At 40.1% G+C, this 17,680-nt stretch overlaps 1 protein-coding gene across 1 annotated transcript in view; it reads left to right on the top strand.

Moving 5' to 3' along the window:
- The window catches only part of PANX1 (pannexin 1), a 43,261-nt gene extending 25,955 nt beyond the window's left edge, over positions 1-17,306 (top strand). The window contains exons 3-5 of the mRNA XM_036744312.1: positions 9,381-9,604; positions 11,047-11,705; positions 13,253-17,306. Of these exons, the coding sequence (XP_036600207.1) occupies positions 9,381-9,604; positions 11,047-11,705; positions 13,253-13,338 (969 nt within the window). The 3' untranslated portion in view covers positions 13,339-17,306. The remainder of the gene's footprint in view (positions 1-9,380; positions 9,605-11,046; positions 11,706-13,252) is intronic.
- The last annotated feature ends 374 nt before the right edge of the window (positions 17,307-17,680 follow it).

Below are 17,680 nucleotides of genomic sequence, written 5' to 3'. Positions count from 1 at the left end.
GGCAGCTAAGTTGCACAGTGGATAGAACATTGGGCTTAGAATCAGGAAGACTTGAGCTCAAATCCAGCTTACTAACTTGCAGGCAAGTCACTTTAACCTGTTTATCTCAGTTTCCCCATCTGTAAAATGGGATGATAATAGCACCTACCTCCCAGGGTTGTTAGGAAGCTCAAATGCAATAATTGTAAAGCAGTTAGCATAGATTCTGACGTATAGTAGGTGCTATATAAATGTTAGCTGATGTTATTCACTTGTTTCAGTCATGTTCTATTCTTTGTGACCCCATTTGGGGTTTTCTTGGCAAAGATACTGAAAGGATTTGCCATTTCCTTCTCCAGCTCGTTTTATAGATGAGGAAACTGAGGCAAACATGGTTAGGTGACTTGTCCAGGGTCACACAGCTAGCAAGTGTTTAATGTTAATTATTATTATTAAAACCTAACTTTAGAGACTAGCTGTGTGACCCTGGGCAAGTCACTTAACCTCCATTTGCCTCAGTTTCCTCAACTGTAAAATGGAAATGATAATAGCACCTACTTACCTCCTGGAGTTTCTGTGAGTATCAAATGAGATAATATTTGTAAAGCACTTTGTACAGGGCCTGGTTCATAGTAGTCACCTAATAAATACTTGTTTCCTTCCTTCATGAAGACAGTTTTTCCACATTCCTCCATAGAGGGTGGACTCAAACTAAGAATATTTATCTGGAATGTTGTTCAATCAAAGAGTGTTGGAGCTAGAAGCAGCTCTATTCTAATGACCCCATTTTACAGATGGAAAAACTGAGGTTCCATTCTGTGTAGAACTTAGCTCTTCTCCCTCCTTTTCCTCTGACCAGTGCTTATACAAATTTGGTGTGTGTCTCCATGATCTCGTCAGCCCTCCAGCTGAGGCTGAAAAACCTCCTGAGAGCTTATATTCCCCAGAAGACATTGGTTTCTGTCTTGTTTCTATGATTTCTTTGTCCCTATTAAATCAAGTCCACACTGCTTAGTCTGGCATCCAAGCACCTATTCAGTGCGGTGTCAGCCCACATTTCTGGCTCATCTCTCACAAATGCTCTTCCTGATCTGGGCCACGAACGTGAAGTTATCCAGCGCTCACTCCCTACATTGGCTTTTGTTCTTCTTTATGCACAACATCCCTGCCTCATCATCGTGAGCCAGTTGAAATCCTGTCCGTTCTTTCACATTGGGCACAAATGCCACTTTCTTCCTGAAGGCTTCCCTGAATCCTTCCCTCCCCACCCGCTTCTTGGCTTGGATGTTGTATTTGTCTTTCCTCTCACAGATTCCAGCGTATGTGTGACCTATCCCAGGGAAGAAGGTATTCCCTCCAGTGGTATGGATTGCCACTCTTCATTCCTTCTCACCTTGTTTGACTCTTCTGTGTATCCTTCAGTGAATCCTTGAGAGGGTATCCACCTAATATGGTGGGGGCCTTCAAATCATAGATCTAGGCAAGATCTAGTGTAGCATTAGGACATCTTGTCTAAGATTTGTCCAAATTAGATAATTGTAAAGTACTTAGCACAGATTCTGGCGTATAGTAGGTACTTTATAAAAGTTAGCTGTTGTTGTTCAGTCATTTCAATTGTGTCTGACCCTTTGTGATCCTATTTGGGGTTTTCTCAGCAAAGACACTGGAGTTATTTTCCATTTCCTTCTCCAGCTCATTTTATAGATGAGGAAACCGAGACAAACAAGATTATATCACCCAGCTACTGTCTGAGGCCAGATTTGAACTTGGGAAGATGAGTCTTCCTGACTCCAAACCTGGCGCTCTATCCACTGTGCTACCTAGCTTCTCTTGTTCAAGACTAGCCCTCTTCATTTTCCCATTTTATATCTTTTTGATGATACTTTCTCCACTGCTTCCTGTGCGTCATTCTTCTCCTTGAAAATGTAGAACAAGCTGTTTATACCCCCCACGCCTCTCCCCATGGATGGCTCTCTGGATGACCTGGAATTTCCAGTCTTCAGAGACTGTGGTACTGTGTTTATTTTGTAATATGATTGTCCATGCCTGCCCTTTTCTTCCCTGCTTATAAACTCTACGTGCCTTCAGGACAGAGCCCTATCTTATTTTCTGTCTTTGTATCTCCCTTTGGTGTGTTGATTTGCAGATATTAGTCATCTAATGAGTTGTTCAATCAAGATACTCACTCACTCCCCCCCATCTGCTTCCCAGCATCCCTTTATGTATTATTATCATCTCCTATTAGAATGTAAGCTCCTTGAGCAGGGACTTTTTTGTGTTTGTATCTCGAGTCCTTAGCACAATGGGTGGTACGTATTGAGAGCTTATGTGATAATAATGCTAATAGCTAGGTTTGCTAAGTTCTTTATAAATAACATCTCATTTTACCCCCACAATCACCCTAGGATTTAGGTGCTCCCTTTTTATTTTTTAACAGACGAGGAAACTGAAGCAAACATAGGTTAAGTGACTTACCCAGGGTCACACAGCTAAGTTAGTGTCTGAGGCTGCATTTGAATTTAGGACTTCTTGATTCCAGGCCCAGTGTTCTGTCTGCTTAACTACTTCATCTATTAGAAGAATCACAAAGTGGACCTCGTTCTTTTTCCTTTCTCTCTCCTTTCTCCTTCTTCCATCCCTTCTTTTTCCTCCCCTTTTGCTTAGCCTTTGGTTGATCGTTCTCATAGAAGTAATGGATGCGGGCAGTTGAGGAGAAGAATTAAAAAGAGCCCAGCAGATGGCAGTATAGTATCATGTATTCAAAGAGATTTGGGGGAAGTGGGGTATAATACTGTTTACCTCCTTTTTGTAGCATTGAAAAGCTCAAAGTGTGGCTTTAAAAAAAAATCAAAACTTTGTAACCAATTTTTCTTTGACCCCTTAGTTTACCAGACACAGAAATATCAATAACAACATTTATCTGTGGTAGCATAACATAATAGTTGGAAGGGGACTAGGTTTGTAGTCAAGAAGTCCAGGGTTCAAATCCTACCTCAGACACTGGCCATGTGACCCGGGCAAGTTTTATAACCTTCATCTGTTACATGAGGATGGGATAGCCTTTGAAGTACCTTCTCACTCGAAATCTAGGGTCCCCTTGACTATCAAACACATATCCAGTGATTATGTAAACTCCAGTAATGAGCAGCTATAGCCCTGGTAAGGACCAAGAATAAGGTACCTAGACAGCTGAAAATTGGCTTCTAGAATTATGTGTTTCCTTTTGGGGAAGGGGGGGACTTCTCTTGAATCACTCGTTAGGGTAATAATAGTACTTATAACAGCTGGCATGTAAGTAATTCATTAAGGCTTGCAAAACATTTTTATATGCTAAATCATTTCATTTCTTTGTGCCTCTTCTACAAATGAAGAGGGTTGGACTAGTCCAGGACTGGGGAACCTGTGCCCTTCTAGATCCTTAAGTGCAGCCTTTTGACTGAGTCTGGATTCCAGTCAAAAAAAGGCGACATTTAAGGATCTAGAAGGCCACATGTGGCCTCAAGGCCAAAGGTTCCCCAGCCCTGGACAAGATGACCCCTAAAATCTCTTCCAACTCTAAATCTATGGTCTGATTATCTTATTTACTCTTCACAACGACTCTGTGAAGTAGGCACTTTAAGTATTATTCTCCCTGTTTTTCAGGATTCAGAACTTTGTGACCTATCCAAGTCATAAAACTAGTAACATCAGAGGTAGGATTTGAACCCCAGGCCTTTCTAGACTCCCCTCATATATCACAGTGCTTCTGACAAGATATTTACATTCAGTAGTATAGTTGTGCATTTGAGAGAGGATGGACATCATAAGCTTTAGAAGAACCTTAGAGACAATCTAGCATGACCCCCCATGAGGCCCAGAGATGTTGCCCAAGGTAATAGAAGGCAGGAAGCTTCAGAGCTGGGTTTTGAGCCCAGGTCCTCTGACTCTCAATGCAGCCCTGCTTCTCCTATGCCACACAGAAGCCTACACTGTCCTTTCAGTTTACCATCTCCATTCTGTAGTGGAACCAAATCAGTCACTAAATCCTAAACCTGACCAAACCTTTTATTCAGTACTGCTGCCCCCACCCCTCATGTCCACTGGCACTCCTTCCTTGCACCTCCATTACCGTGATGGAAACCTTTCCCCATTCCTTCCTAGTCTTCTCCCTTCCTGAGACCAAGTCTGGGTGGATAGCAGGAGAGTTGGAGGTAAGGGAAGAGAACAAGTGGTATAGATGATCTGGAAATGTAGAAATGGAGCCTCTTGACTCTTTGCCCAGGCCTCTCTACCCAAGGCAGAAGAGGGACAGACAGTATCTTTTTAGCAAACAACCTACAGCTCCCTCACGAAATACCCCAAGTCAAATTTTGAGGGTAGAAATTTTGTAGACACATACACAAACAGCAGGTCTCCTTTGCTAAGATGCTTTTCTCCCAGCCCCATGTTTTCATTGTTTTTTTTTTTTCATTTCTCCCAGTAACCTCTCCCTCCCTCCTCACCCCAACCCACCCCATCCAAATAAATTCCCATATTAGCCGTGTCTAAAAATGTATGTCTGCATTTTAAGTTTATTTCTTCTCTGTTGGGAAATGAATGGTGTTTTTCATCTTCATTCTTTTGGATTTCTGGTTTGTTATTGTGTTAATTGGAGGGCTATGAAGTCTTTCAAAAGCCATCCTCATGTTTTTTTTTTTTCCCATGTTCTTTGTTTGGGTGAAGAGAAATATTAAAGGCTATAATTGGTCACTTTTCTAAGTGCCTGTTTTTGCGAATTAACTTTTAATCCCATGTTCTCACAAACTCACCCAAGGTTTGGCACCTTCCTATCTTTCTAGTTCTCTACAGACATTCATAGTGGCATCTTCCTGTTCTTTATATGTGTTTTATCTGCTGCTTTTTGACTTTGTACTGGCTGCCCCCATTCCTGGAATGTTTTCCTCTGCATCTTCGCTTCTCAGAATCCCAGCCTTCCTTCGGGAGGCCTTTACCAATTCTTTACCCAGTCACTCCCACTCCACCACTACTGCTACTGCCTTCCCCTCAAAGGTGTATGTCTTGTATCTAATAATCCACTTGTCTCCCTCACTAGAATGTTGAGAGCAGGGCCTTTTGGGTTTTTTTGGTTTTTTGTTTTTACATTTCTTTAAAACCTCAGCCATAGGATGGTGCTTGCTACATAGTAGGTGCTTAATAAATTCTTGCTGATTGCATGATTAATAGATGGGGAGAAAATTTAGGCAGATAAAGAGAAGCAGGAAACAGTGGTGGTGTTACAGGCAGTACTCATTTATTCTTTCCTATGAACATGGCCTTGGTGTGAGAAAATTTCAAAAAAAAAAGTAAATACCCAGAATTTAATACATTTAAGTACCCATTTTTCCTAATTATAATGAGCCAGGGTGAGCTGTTCATTAGTACTGAGTACCACAAGGCTGGGGCAGGTGGGCAAAATTGCAGTGCCCAATGAACAGCCACTTGTTCATTCATTCACTCAGTTTGAGATAATATGCTATTATTCTGCTGCCTTTGAAACCAACCTGGCTTAGAAATAGATTTCTTGAGACCAAGGTAAAAATCGTACTTTTCTCCAGTGGGCTATGGTAGATAATGCCTGGCTTTTGAGACTATGAATCCTGGCTGACTTTGTTATCCTAGTAATTACATTTCACAACAATGCAAACTCTCCAGCGTGGGCCTGGGTGAAAACTTACCTTGCTGTGTTAGCAGGAATCTCAAATGAGGCAGCCGGAGCCCGCGCTAATCACCCACTATTGTATGCCCAGTGAGATCAGGGGAAGCGGGCTAACATTTTTTCATAAACCTAGTTACATGCTGCTGTGGGATTAGCTGGAGAATGAAGTCTCTGTAGCAGCAGGAATAGCAAAGTGAATATACGTGACGTGTCTCCTCAGATTGTTTGTGTTCCCCTCAGCAACGCTCTTGGGGTATGAACCAGGCATTCTGGATTAAGGGTAAAGCAGCCTTCCTTCTCCAAGACAAGGGACATTTTCTCCTTTTCATGAACAAGTAGTACAGATAACTCTCTTTGCTGCCAGCTGTGGGTTACTGAAGGAAGGGGGGGAGGGAGGGTGGAAGACATTTATAGTGATGGTGGTCATGGCGTTCATACCTTCTTGTGAACAAAGTTTTGACATAAGGGCGTTTCACAAGAAAAACTAAGCATGCAGAGTTTATTCCAAGTGAGGGACTCACGTATGGACATTCTGAAACTGGTTCCGGATGGCCCACCACATAATTGGGAGGAGCTTTTTCTTATTCTCTGCATAGCAGAACTATTTCCATACTCAGCTCTGGCTGCCTCTTTGCTGTATTTATGTCTAGGAGAACAAGGTAACTCCTTCACCAATGGCATCTAGTGAGAGACTATGCTACAAGGGGTATTTATGCTGCACTCACTGCCAAATCTGGCCTAGGTTCTGATTTCTGTATTACCATGATTCACTCTTCCTACTTTTGAAACTCCTAAGGTCAGAGACTCCACTTCTACCACCTAGAACAGAAAAGAACAAATGAGCAGACCAAGGAGGCCCCACTTCTTGGGAGCTGTATGACCTCAGTTGGGGGAGGGGGAGCTGTGAGGACAGGAGTTTGTAGCATAGTCCAGAACCAGTTTCAGAATGTCCACCCATGGGTCTCTCTAACACATGTTCACTCTTATCCTGGAAACAGCTACCTAGCATCTTCCACATGGAGACACCATCTTGGCAAGCTGACAGGGTCTGTGTATGCACCAGACTCCCATTACAAATATAATGAAGGCTTCATTCTTTAACCTTATTATCTTATCTCTGTGGTTTCACTGGCCAAGGAATTATGTATGATTTTAACATCCGTAGGAAGGACTTCTTGTAAATGAGGTTTTCAGGGTACATTTTGCTCTAAAAAGCCAAGCGTTGCAAAGACTGTTTGGAAGAACAAAAGGTCAGGAATTTCAAACAAACCAGGGGAAAAAAGATGTAAAGGAAGGAGATTCAGCAATGTCAGACCTTAAACTATACTGTAAGGTGATAGTATTGTTGAATTGTGAAATGGATAATTTTGACTATTTTAAATTAAATTTTCTTATATAAATGAAGCCAATGTAGCCAAGAATAGAAGGAATGTAGGTAATTGGGGAAAAACTTGCCAATCTCTGAGATAGGATGTGATTGTGTTGGAATATTGCTGTGGTTTAGGAAATGATGAGTTGGTTGATTTAGAAAAATATGGAAAGACTTGGACCTATGAAGGAAGATGCTCTCCACCTGCAGAGAAAGAGATCAAAAGTGGAAATGTGCATAGGTCTTACATATATGTGTATGAATGTATATATGTATAAAATATGTATGTGTAGAGATATACATGTGTGTATATGTTGGCATATACATGTATAAATATATATGTGCCTCCATGTTTAATTGTAGCCTTCTTGGGGGGGGGGCAGGGTGAGGAGATAAAGTAAAAAGTGCGTAGCAGAGAACAAAAGAAAACCTACAAGGAAGCAAAGAAAAGCTGCGTAGCTTGGAAAACAATGTGGAGTATTTATTATATAGGTTTTCTTGAAATGGAAATTTTATTGTTTGATATTAAGTCCTCTCTTGTGTTCTGCTGTGTACATGACAATGGTCTTTTTTTTTCTTTTCTCATTTCTGTATTTAAGTTTAAAATGCATAAAAAATTTACCAAAAAAAAGAAAGAAAGCCAAGTGTCTTGTTGCTAACCAACAATGAAAACAGCAGGTCCTTTTATTCTCCATTATCTTCAGTCAGTTATGAGACTAGATATCCCCCAGCTATAAATCTGGGATTGTCAGTAAGGTTCCAGCATCCATGTCTGTAGCCATCCTCCCTATCCCATCAGCAGCAATCAATAAGTAAAAATGTATTAAGCACCTGTCCTGTGCTGGGCACTGTGCTAAAAACCCAGCGAAACCCAAGATGATGGTTCATTTCCCACTGTGGAGACTCAGCACCCAAGGGCAGTAGTGAGCAAATCATTTAATCCCCAACTCAGGTGTGTTCAGTCCTAATAGAAAAAGCCATCATAACACAGAATCCACTTGGAGTCCACTTATATACTGCTCCCTAAGCCTTCTTTCTTAGGCTGGAAAGAGAAAATGATCATCTGACTTTCCCACAGAGGGTGGAGGGAGAGAGAGGTCCCTCTTTCATTTTTGGCACAGGTGTAAACCAGATTCAAACCCTTGCAGACTGTAACTCTCTCTCACCTAGTCCCCGTCTGAAACCTGACCATGTAAAGGCCTTCCCACGTGGGTCAAAGAAGGGACCTCTTTGTCCAAATACTTTCATGGCCCACTTGAGAAATTAACCAGGTATAGACTATGTTCTGTTAACATGTAACTCTCCATGCATGACTTCTGTCCAGTGCCAGAATACATCAGTCATACATCCAAACAAGTGTCATTCCTTCATAATCGCACACTATATGTTATATACGCTCACCCTTCAGAATGGGAGGGAAATTGGAACTAGAACCATAAAGGCTCAGTTAGCTCATTCAGCAAGGGTTTATTAAGCATTTACTATGTGCCAGGTACTTTGCTGATTGCTAGGATAACCACAGATGAAAAATTAAAAGGATTTGCCCTTAGGGAGCTTAGATCCTATTGGGGGAAAATATGTATACAGAAAATTAAGTACAAAGCTAATTTTGAGGGGGGAAGCTACCAGCAATTGCAACCAGGGATGTGGGGGGAATGGGAAAGGGAGAGAGAGTACCTAGGACAGGCTTCCTGAACAGGTGGCACCTGAGTTGAGCCTTGATGTAAGCCAGGGATTCTATGAAGTAGAGATGAATAGGGAGTGTATTCCAGGCAAGAAGGAAGACTCATAATATGACACAAAAACAAGAGATCGGGGAGAATGGGGAAAGGCAAGCAGTCTGTAATGCAGCATGTGAGGGAAAAAATGGGCACTAAGCCTAGGTAGTTAAACTGGCACCCAACCAAGGAGGGCTTTAAAAGCCAAATGGAGTTTTTTTTTATCCTAGAAGCAAGAGGGAAATCCTGGGGCTTTTTGAGGAGAGAACCATCATCAGACCTGTGCTTTGGGAATATCAATTTGGCAGCTTTGTGGGGGGTGGATTGGAGAGGAGAGAGACTGGAGACAAGGAGACTAAGAGGCTATTTGCAGTGGTCCATGAGAGTGTTGATGAGGGCTTGAAACAAGATTATAGCTGTGTGAGGAGAGAGAAGGTGGGAGATACTGTGAAGGTCAACCCAAGGAGACTTCACAATTGACGAGATCTGAGGGATAACCAAGAGGAGAGACTTGAGGATGACTTTGAGGTTATGAATTTGACTGTCTGGATTCACAAAGGTACCCTGAACAGAAGAGAGAAGTGAAAGGAGGTTCCTGGTTGGGTTTAATGACTTTTCTCTCTCTGTTTCCTCCCTTTAGTTTTTCCCTTACATTTTGTTGATGCTCGCCATACTGTTGTACATGCCTAGTTTGTTTTGGCGTTTCACTGCGGCCCCTCACCTTTGTTCGGATATGAAGTTTATAATGGAGGAACTTGATAAAGTTTACAACCGGGCCATCAAAGCTGTGAAGAGTTTTCATGGTGTTGATGTGAGAGATGGCCCCAGCCCATTTGTGAGTGTGAATGAGGGTGATGGGCAAAGGTAAGACTGCATGGGGATTCTAACAGTCTTAGTATGTGGGGACCAGGTCTCCCTCTGACAGTTTCTTGTTCCATTCCTGAGGCCTAGACCAACCTAAAACCAGTCTTCAGAAATCTCTATCTCATCCACCTGTAATAATGCCTGCATTTCTACCACTGGAATTCTGCTCCTTCCTTTAGGTTAAACAATGCCCTTTTCATTTGAAAACACTAGCTTTCTCAGGGGTGATTTGGTAAAGTAGTGATGCTTCTAAAGTATCAATTAGTTTATCAGATTGTTTGCTGTTTTTCTTCCTACATAGCAACTGTCTTTGGTGTCATGGTGTATATCCAAATACACACATACATACACACAACACACACACACACACACACGCGTGCGCGCGCACAGATGTATGAATATATATGTATACATATACACATATCCAACATATACATACACGTGTGTACAAACACATGCATGAATATATATGTATATGTGTGTATGCCATTTTCTTCTCTTTTCTTCCTTTCCAGTTGTGTAATTTGTAAGACTCAGGAAGTTATACAGCTAGCTCTCAGTGTGAATAATGAATCCTCTGAAATGGTTGTGTGTATTTTAATTCACACTATTCAAGGTTATAATAATATAAAATGTGGCAATTGGTCCTAGCCTAATAGAAATATGGATTGTGAATTTGAATAGTGGAAATACTTCCAAGAATTCATTGTTCATACTATTACACTTATCAGGACCTAGCTGTATTCTTACCAGCCGTTGTTATATGCATTCCATCCTTGGCCTACTATACCTATGTCTTTTAGTTGCCTATTTGGGTTAGAATAAGAAGACACTGCTTTACTCTTCAGTTTTTGGGTTTTGCCTTGAGCAAGAATGGCACTCTCTTAATTGGTGGATCCCAGCATGTCACAGTAAGAGAAGCACTGACCTCTGAGTCAGAAGACTTGGGTTGGAGTCCCAGCTCTCTTACAAACTTACCATGTGGCCTTTCAAAATTTATTTATCTTCCTTGAGCCTTACTTTCTTCATTTATGAAATGAATGAGCAGGTGAACTTGACATTCTCTAAATTCCCATCTGTCTTCAAAAGGTCTGGCTTTAGTGACAAAAAGTATATGAATCATAGTCCTTCTTATAAAATATACTGTGGATTATTGGGAACCAATATGGTAGAGTAGAAAAAGAACTCAGCTGAGCTCTCCCAACATTGCTCTCCAAACAACTTTAAAATAGTGCCTCAAATCAAATTCTGGAATGGCAGTGCTAACAAAAGGTCACTTAGAGCAGATTTCTCTGATAAAGTGTAGTCCCATCCCACTTATTCTATGAGGTACTAATTAGTTTTTACTAATTACTATTTATAATTTACCATAATTTATAAATTACTATTACTAATAAGTTTTTACTTAATCAATTTTTTTCTCTCTCTTTTTTTCTTTAAAGTATCTGGGAAATCTCTGAAAGCCATTTCAAATACCCAATAGTGGAACAGTATTTGAAGACAAAAAAGCAGTCAAAGAATTTAATAGTCAAGTACCTCATCTGCAGGGCTGTGACTTTTATAATTATACTGCTGGCCTGTGTCTACCTGGGTTATTACTTCAGCCTTTCCTCCCTCTCTGATGAGTTTGTCTGCAGCATCAAGTCGGGAATCCTGAAGAATGACAGCACAGTTCCAGAACAGATTCAGTGTAAGCTCATTGCAGTTGGGATTTTCCAGCTTCTCAGTTTCATTAACCTGGTGGTTTATGCTCTTCTGGCACCCGTGGTCGTGTACACATTCTTGGTTCCATTTAGGCAGAAGACCGACGTTCTCAAAGTATATGAAATCCTGCCCACCTTTGATATCTTGCACTTCAAGTCAGAAGAGTACAATGACTTGAGCCTCTACTACCTTTTCCTGGAAGAAAATATAAGTGAACTTAAGTCCTTTAAGTGTCTTAAAGTCCTGGAGAACATTAAAAACAACAGTCAGGGGACTGACCCCATGCTACTCCTGTCTAACCTTGGGATGATCAAGACTGATGTTGTAGATGGTAAAATCACCAAGCCTTCAGACAAAAAGGGAGCAGAAACTGGGAATGATGCAATGGAGCTCAATGGTAGGGATGTCTTTAAGGTCAGAGGTGAAGGGCAGCCCTCAGAGGACCGTTAGCTACCCTTTCTTGGGTAGATATAGATATTATCACCCCCTCTGTTGAAAGTTCAAACTATATTTTAGTGTTATTTTAGGTGACGATAATATGGAGTATGGAGGAGGACGGGAATGGGTATTTCATGGTCAGAAAGAGGAGAGGTCCAGTATCATCCTAAACACTTCTAAAGAGGAGACACCCACAGAGCCCCTTTCACTTTCCCTCCTTTCATCTTTCTTTTCTCTTTTCCAGATTTTCTGCCTCCCTGTCTCCTATCTATTTGTCCATCTGTCTTTCTATATTTCTATATATGTAATATTATATATAATACATAATAATATGTATGTATAATATGTATTATCTATCTATATTTTAACCTATAACCACATCTATATGTCTATCTATAGTTATCTTTATATATCTTTTTCTCCCATCTCTCTCTCATTTATCTGCATCTGTTTTATATATCTATCGATCTTTAGATCTGCCTATATCTAGCTTTATATATCTGTATCTGTCAATCTCTGGTTCTTCCTATATGTATATCTATCTATCTCTTTCTTTCATCTGTCTCCTATTTATCTTCTGTCTTTGTTTCTTCTTTTGTATCTATCTGTCTATCTATCTAACCATGCATATGTGTACCCATACCATCCTGGGGCTTCCACATGCTCCCCTCCCAGTTCTGAGGATCTCTACAGCCTTCAGTGAAACCATTAATTATGTCTCAGCCAAGCACTGACTCAGTTGTGTTTTTTCTGCCTCTTAAAGTTGAGGTATGACTTCAAGTGTGGTCAAAATTGACTAAAAACGAAATTTGAGTTCTAAAATTTGCGTAAATCCTTTGATACTTCTGGAAAAGCCAAGCCAAATCTGTTGAAGTTAAAGTATAGCTATTAAGATATGCATATGTGTGTGTATACCTTCTGTCTGTCTGGTGAGCCTTTGTGAGTGTGACAGATTTCACAATTACCCACATATTTCTATAACGGAGGGAAAAATTCTCAGATTATTGACAAAGGGGGCAAATCAAAGGGTGATTGGCCAACTAACTAGAATTCACATAAGCTTACTCTGCCCAGCTAGCTCTCTTTGCCTCATTAACCTACCAAAAGCTTAATTAAGCTGACTAAAAGACAAAATTTAAGTTCTCAAATTTGGTCAAATATTTTGATAGTTCTGGGAAGCGAAGCCTGATCAATTTTCATGTTTTCAGTTTCCATAATTCTGGTAGAAGCTTTTAGTGATTTTTTTTCAAAGGCATTGGATGGTGACAACTAACCTTAGACTCAAATGGGTCAAAGTTCTCATGTAATTGTTGATTTAAATGGTTGTCTGGGAATGACTTCCAAATGCTTAAAAATGCCTAAAAGCCCAAACCTGGTAAAGCAAAGGGAGACCTTTTTCAGAATCCATCCAGATCAGTTAGGAGAAAAGCAGTTTCTAGGGGATGAGACTGGTTCCCTTCAATTAATGCTGCCATCTAAAATGTGAGGTTTTTGTTTTGTTTTCAGTTTTGACAGATCAGGATTTAAGCGATGAAGCCAAATCAAGTAATGAAGAGAAGAAAATTCGCCAGAGACTCCTGGAGTCTTCATAATGACTTTTTCCCTCTAACTTTCAGTGTTGTGACTTTTACGATGAGTAGCATCCCCATTATGGTGCAAGCCTGGTTGATTAGAGAAATCAAAGAATCAGTCTATTACCTACCTTGGATTGGGCCCAACTCACAACTGGTGCACATTTGTGAGGATGGCAAGGAACTGATTTAGTGTCTGCACTGGGATGGTGAGCTCAAAGATTCTCAGTATTGTGAGCAAGAGGCAAAGTGATGGTGTTTTAAGAACATATTGAATAAATTACCCAAGAGCTAAGAAGATTGCTAGTATAGCCACCAGAACCATTTTAATACATAAATAATAAAACAGTTAAGGTATGAAAAGAAGTGGTACCAGCAAGAAATCTGGGAAAAAAGCCATTCTATGGCAGATAATGGTAATCAATTCCAGATCAACACGAAGATATGAACTTATTAAAGATAAAAATCAAGTAAGGATATAGGGAATAGTAAGCTCCTGGGGTACTTAATAATCACTGTTGGACCATAAAGTGTCCTACAAGGTACGTACGGATGGCAAGTAGGTAGAAAAACTGACTTTCTCCTAAGTGTCTTATTTTGGGGATAATAAAAATTAGACTCTATTGTTAAAGCTTTTGTATCACATTTTAGATTTTTTGGCCCCCTTAATTTAAGCAGTTTCTACATCAGACCTGTCTAATGTCTTGAACGAAGTCTTGGGTTTGGGGGCAGGAGTTGTTTATTTTCATTTGGGTTTTTTTTTTTGGCAACAAATATTGCTGTAAAACAAACATTTAAGTCAGGAAGTCCAAGGTATAGAGAACACTAACCTGAAAATTAGTCTAGTTTTTTTAACTAGAGTCTAGTTAAAATAGAGACAAAAATAACTTTTTAACCCACATCTGGGTGACTCCAAATACAGCCTTGCTTTAAAAACCCAGGCATAGAATCCAAACTGGCAAATTCCCAAAAGGGAATTCCTGCTGGGTTTCTTCAAACCTTGAGCTCACCTAATGCGTTTAAGATATGATTCAATTGAAATACAACTTGAAAGGGATATTTCTTTAGCTTAAAAGTAAGGAAAACCTGTATTGGATTTCTATCAGAAAGCATTAAAAAATTCCTGCCAAAATAGGTCACTTTAGGAAAGGTCTTCGTACTAGAGCCATTTGGCCACTCATTTACCAGAAATATTTTATAAGGCAGATTTTTAAAAATAACAGTAGGTACAGACATTCTATGTACAGATGGATAGATATATCAGGTAATTCTTTCAGATGAGAATTCGAAGCCATTGTGGGGAACCTGTGGCCTCGAGGCCACATGTGGCCTTCTAGGTCTTTGGTACGTATGCCTTTTGACTGAGTCCGAGTTTAAAGTTTGATTAAGGGAATTTGTTCTATGAAGTTTGGATTCAGTCAAAGGGCTGCACTTGAGGACCTAGAGGGCTACTTGTGGCTTCAAGCCTGCATGTTCCCCACTCCTGGTGAAGATCTTACTTCCATTTAAATTTTATGAATATAAATCCTTTTAAAAATTGCATTTGCGAACCTCTCATTGTGATCTTGACAGTAAACCATGTTTATAGTTAGAAGTGAATAGTGGTTTTTAGCTGAGCAGACCTGAATCTTCACTAGTCAGGCCTGGTTGCTTACCCAGTGTGCTTATTTATGGGACAATTGCATAAGATATTGTAGTGTCTGCCTCATAGATTTTTAAAAAGTAGATTGATTTTTCTGTGACTGGAATTCTAGGATAGCTAATGATGTGCATTAAGAAGTCAGTGTTAAAAATCTTTTTCCATTTCATGATACTCTTTGAGTTTGTAGTGCTACCTTTTGGAAAGCATTTTGCTACGACCTTAGACACATTGACAACTTGGTCTCCTTACGTTACATTACCACGTGTGTCTTCATATCAGAGATGCTCGAGCCCAGCTCTCCTGATGATGGGAGCATGGTTTACAGTATAAATGTGTTTGTTTAAAGAATCCTGTGTGTCTTCTTCATGCAGCCTGTTTCAGTCTTTTTCTCAGAGTTTTAAAATCCCAACGTACTTCCCTTAGATCTAGAGCTGGAAGGGACTTAGAGGTCAGAGAGTTCTACGTCCTCATCTTAAAAATGAAGAAACTAAGGCCCAGAAAAGCTAGGTGACTTGCCCAAGGTCATCCACTAAGTGGCAGAACCATTGAACTCAGGTCCTGCACCACCAAGGTTAGCCCTCTTTTCACTATACCATGAGGATTCCAGTTGGCAGTGGAACAGTAATGATTTTGAGTAAAATCTTTTGCTATAGAAAAACTAAGTAATTTCCTTGTCTTTTGAACATTCTTAGCGTTTGCTTTCAAGGATGTGGACAAATCTCCCAACTCTGCAGAGTGCTATTTGAAACTGTCTACAATGGGCCTTGCCCAAATGCATGAAACCCTTGAGAGCAGGGTTGGGGAACCTGCGGCCCCGAGGCCATGTGTGGCCTTCTAGGTCCTCGGGTGTGACCCTTTGAGTCCAAACTTTACAGAACAAATCCCTTTAATAAAAGGATTTGCCCTGTAAAACATTTGTATTACTTTAAGATCCTATTCCCTGTGAGTTGAGGCTTTGGTTCTTAATGGCTTGGGCAGAATTCATGTAGTTATTGGCAGTTCTGTGAAAACTACCAGGTTCCTGCATATGGGTAGTGAAGGGCCTCATATTCTCTGTTTTGGGACAACTGCAAGCTGTCAATTTAATGTTTACTCAGAACAACCTTGAAGACATGAAATTTTGAAGGCCGTGGAAATTATATGGAGTGATCTCTGAGGGAATGGAGGTCAATTGAAATCTTCACTTTACAGAAATTGAATTTTCACCCTATGATTTCATCATTAAATTGTTCTGAGGAGTGTTCTTGGTAGTAACATCATTTCCCCCCATAACTGTAGGTAGGTACTTTTTTCAAAAGACTGAGGAGGATGGCATGGCATTGTGATACATGATTACTAGTAATTAACTTCCTAGTGACCACTGTAATGTGCTTTGAATTCGTTGGGGTTTTTTGCTTCTTATGTTCCCATTTCAGCTGTAAAGATAATTTGCCATTTATAGCGTGAGACTTGATAAAATAAATTATTTCTCTGTGACATCTTTCCACAAATTTCTTGAGCCCTTTGCTCTGTCTACCAGAGGGAGGAATGTATCTCAGATGAGAGGTGGTACGCATAACAGGTACTCAGTATATGATGTTAGATCCATGAGGCGCTCTGGTGCCTTGGAGAGAGAATGATTGTGCTGAAATTTACTTAGAGCTCTATTAGTCTTGCAGGTTAAAGGTCTGTTTCAAAGTGGGGCTATTGACCAGGGTTGCGTGGCCAGAGGGCATGTACAATGCAAAGTGCAGTGAAGTTGCCTGATGCAACACAGGCAGGCACTATTAGAAACATCTCGGATTCATTACGAGTTTGATTTTGAATTAATTTTTGGTCATTGCCAAATTTTTCTCAACCTGGGTCATGACCCCCAGTTTAAGAAAAGTACTGCGTTGACTTAAATCCTGCAAGCACTAACAGCATTTCCCAAACACCGCTCTGCAGAACCCTGGTGCTCTGCTTAATGAGACTGAGTCTCCAGAAGACAATGTCAATGCCACTGATATTTTCCCCTCTAAAATACTAAGTATGAAATTAGTTTCATAAACAAAATATTATTCTATGTAATGATTTTATTTTGGATTTATGGAACTAGGCTTAATTTGTTCTTTTTGTCTGCCAAATCTCCCTGGCCTTTTTTCATGGGTATATTTTAGACCTCCAGATGCCCTAGAGCACCATTTATGGATTCTATCAATATACGTTGAGTTCCAAAGTGTTCACTGAGAAAATTAATTTGGGAAATGCTGTACTCAGTTCTTATTTTTTTTAACTCTAAAAGAAAAAATGTTTTTGCTGTAGCATCTTTGATAAAGATGGCCCCAGCAGACAGGGAGAGGATAACAGCTTAGGACCTTGTTATCTCTCTCAAAAAGAAAAAAGGATGTGTCCCCATTTCTCCCCTCCCCCCCAAAAAACAATGCATTTTCTTGAAATATCTCTTCATAAGACACAAATGTCTTTAAAACACTGCAATATGGTGTTTATAGATACTAATACATTGCTTACTTCCTTGAAAAGGTCAATAACTAACCTCTGCAGACTTTCGTTAAAAAGTGGTGAGAGACTGAAAATCAGATGGAAATAAGATATAAACAAGGCTGCTATGTTTACAGAGAAAGGTTAAACATAATGTTGTAGTTTTGCACTGTCTAGTGTCCCCCTCCCCCAAGTAAAAGTTTTCTGAAGAAACAAAATGTGCATGTGTGTTCATGTATGTGTCTTACTTTCTTTTTCAAT

Source organism: Trichosurus vulpecula, chromosome 2, assembly GCF_011100635.1.
Source record: "Trichosurus vulpecula isolate mTriVul1 chromosome 2, mTriVul1.pri, whole genome shotgun sequence".
Classification (NCBI taxonomy): Eukaryota; Metazoa; Chordata; class Mammalia; order Diprotodontia; family Phalangeridae; genus Trichosurus; species Trichosurus vulpecula.
Note: the sequence above shows the minus strand (reverse complement) of the source record. Positions and strands in the feature narration are given on the sequence as shown.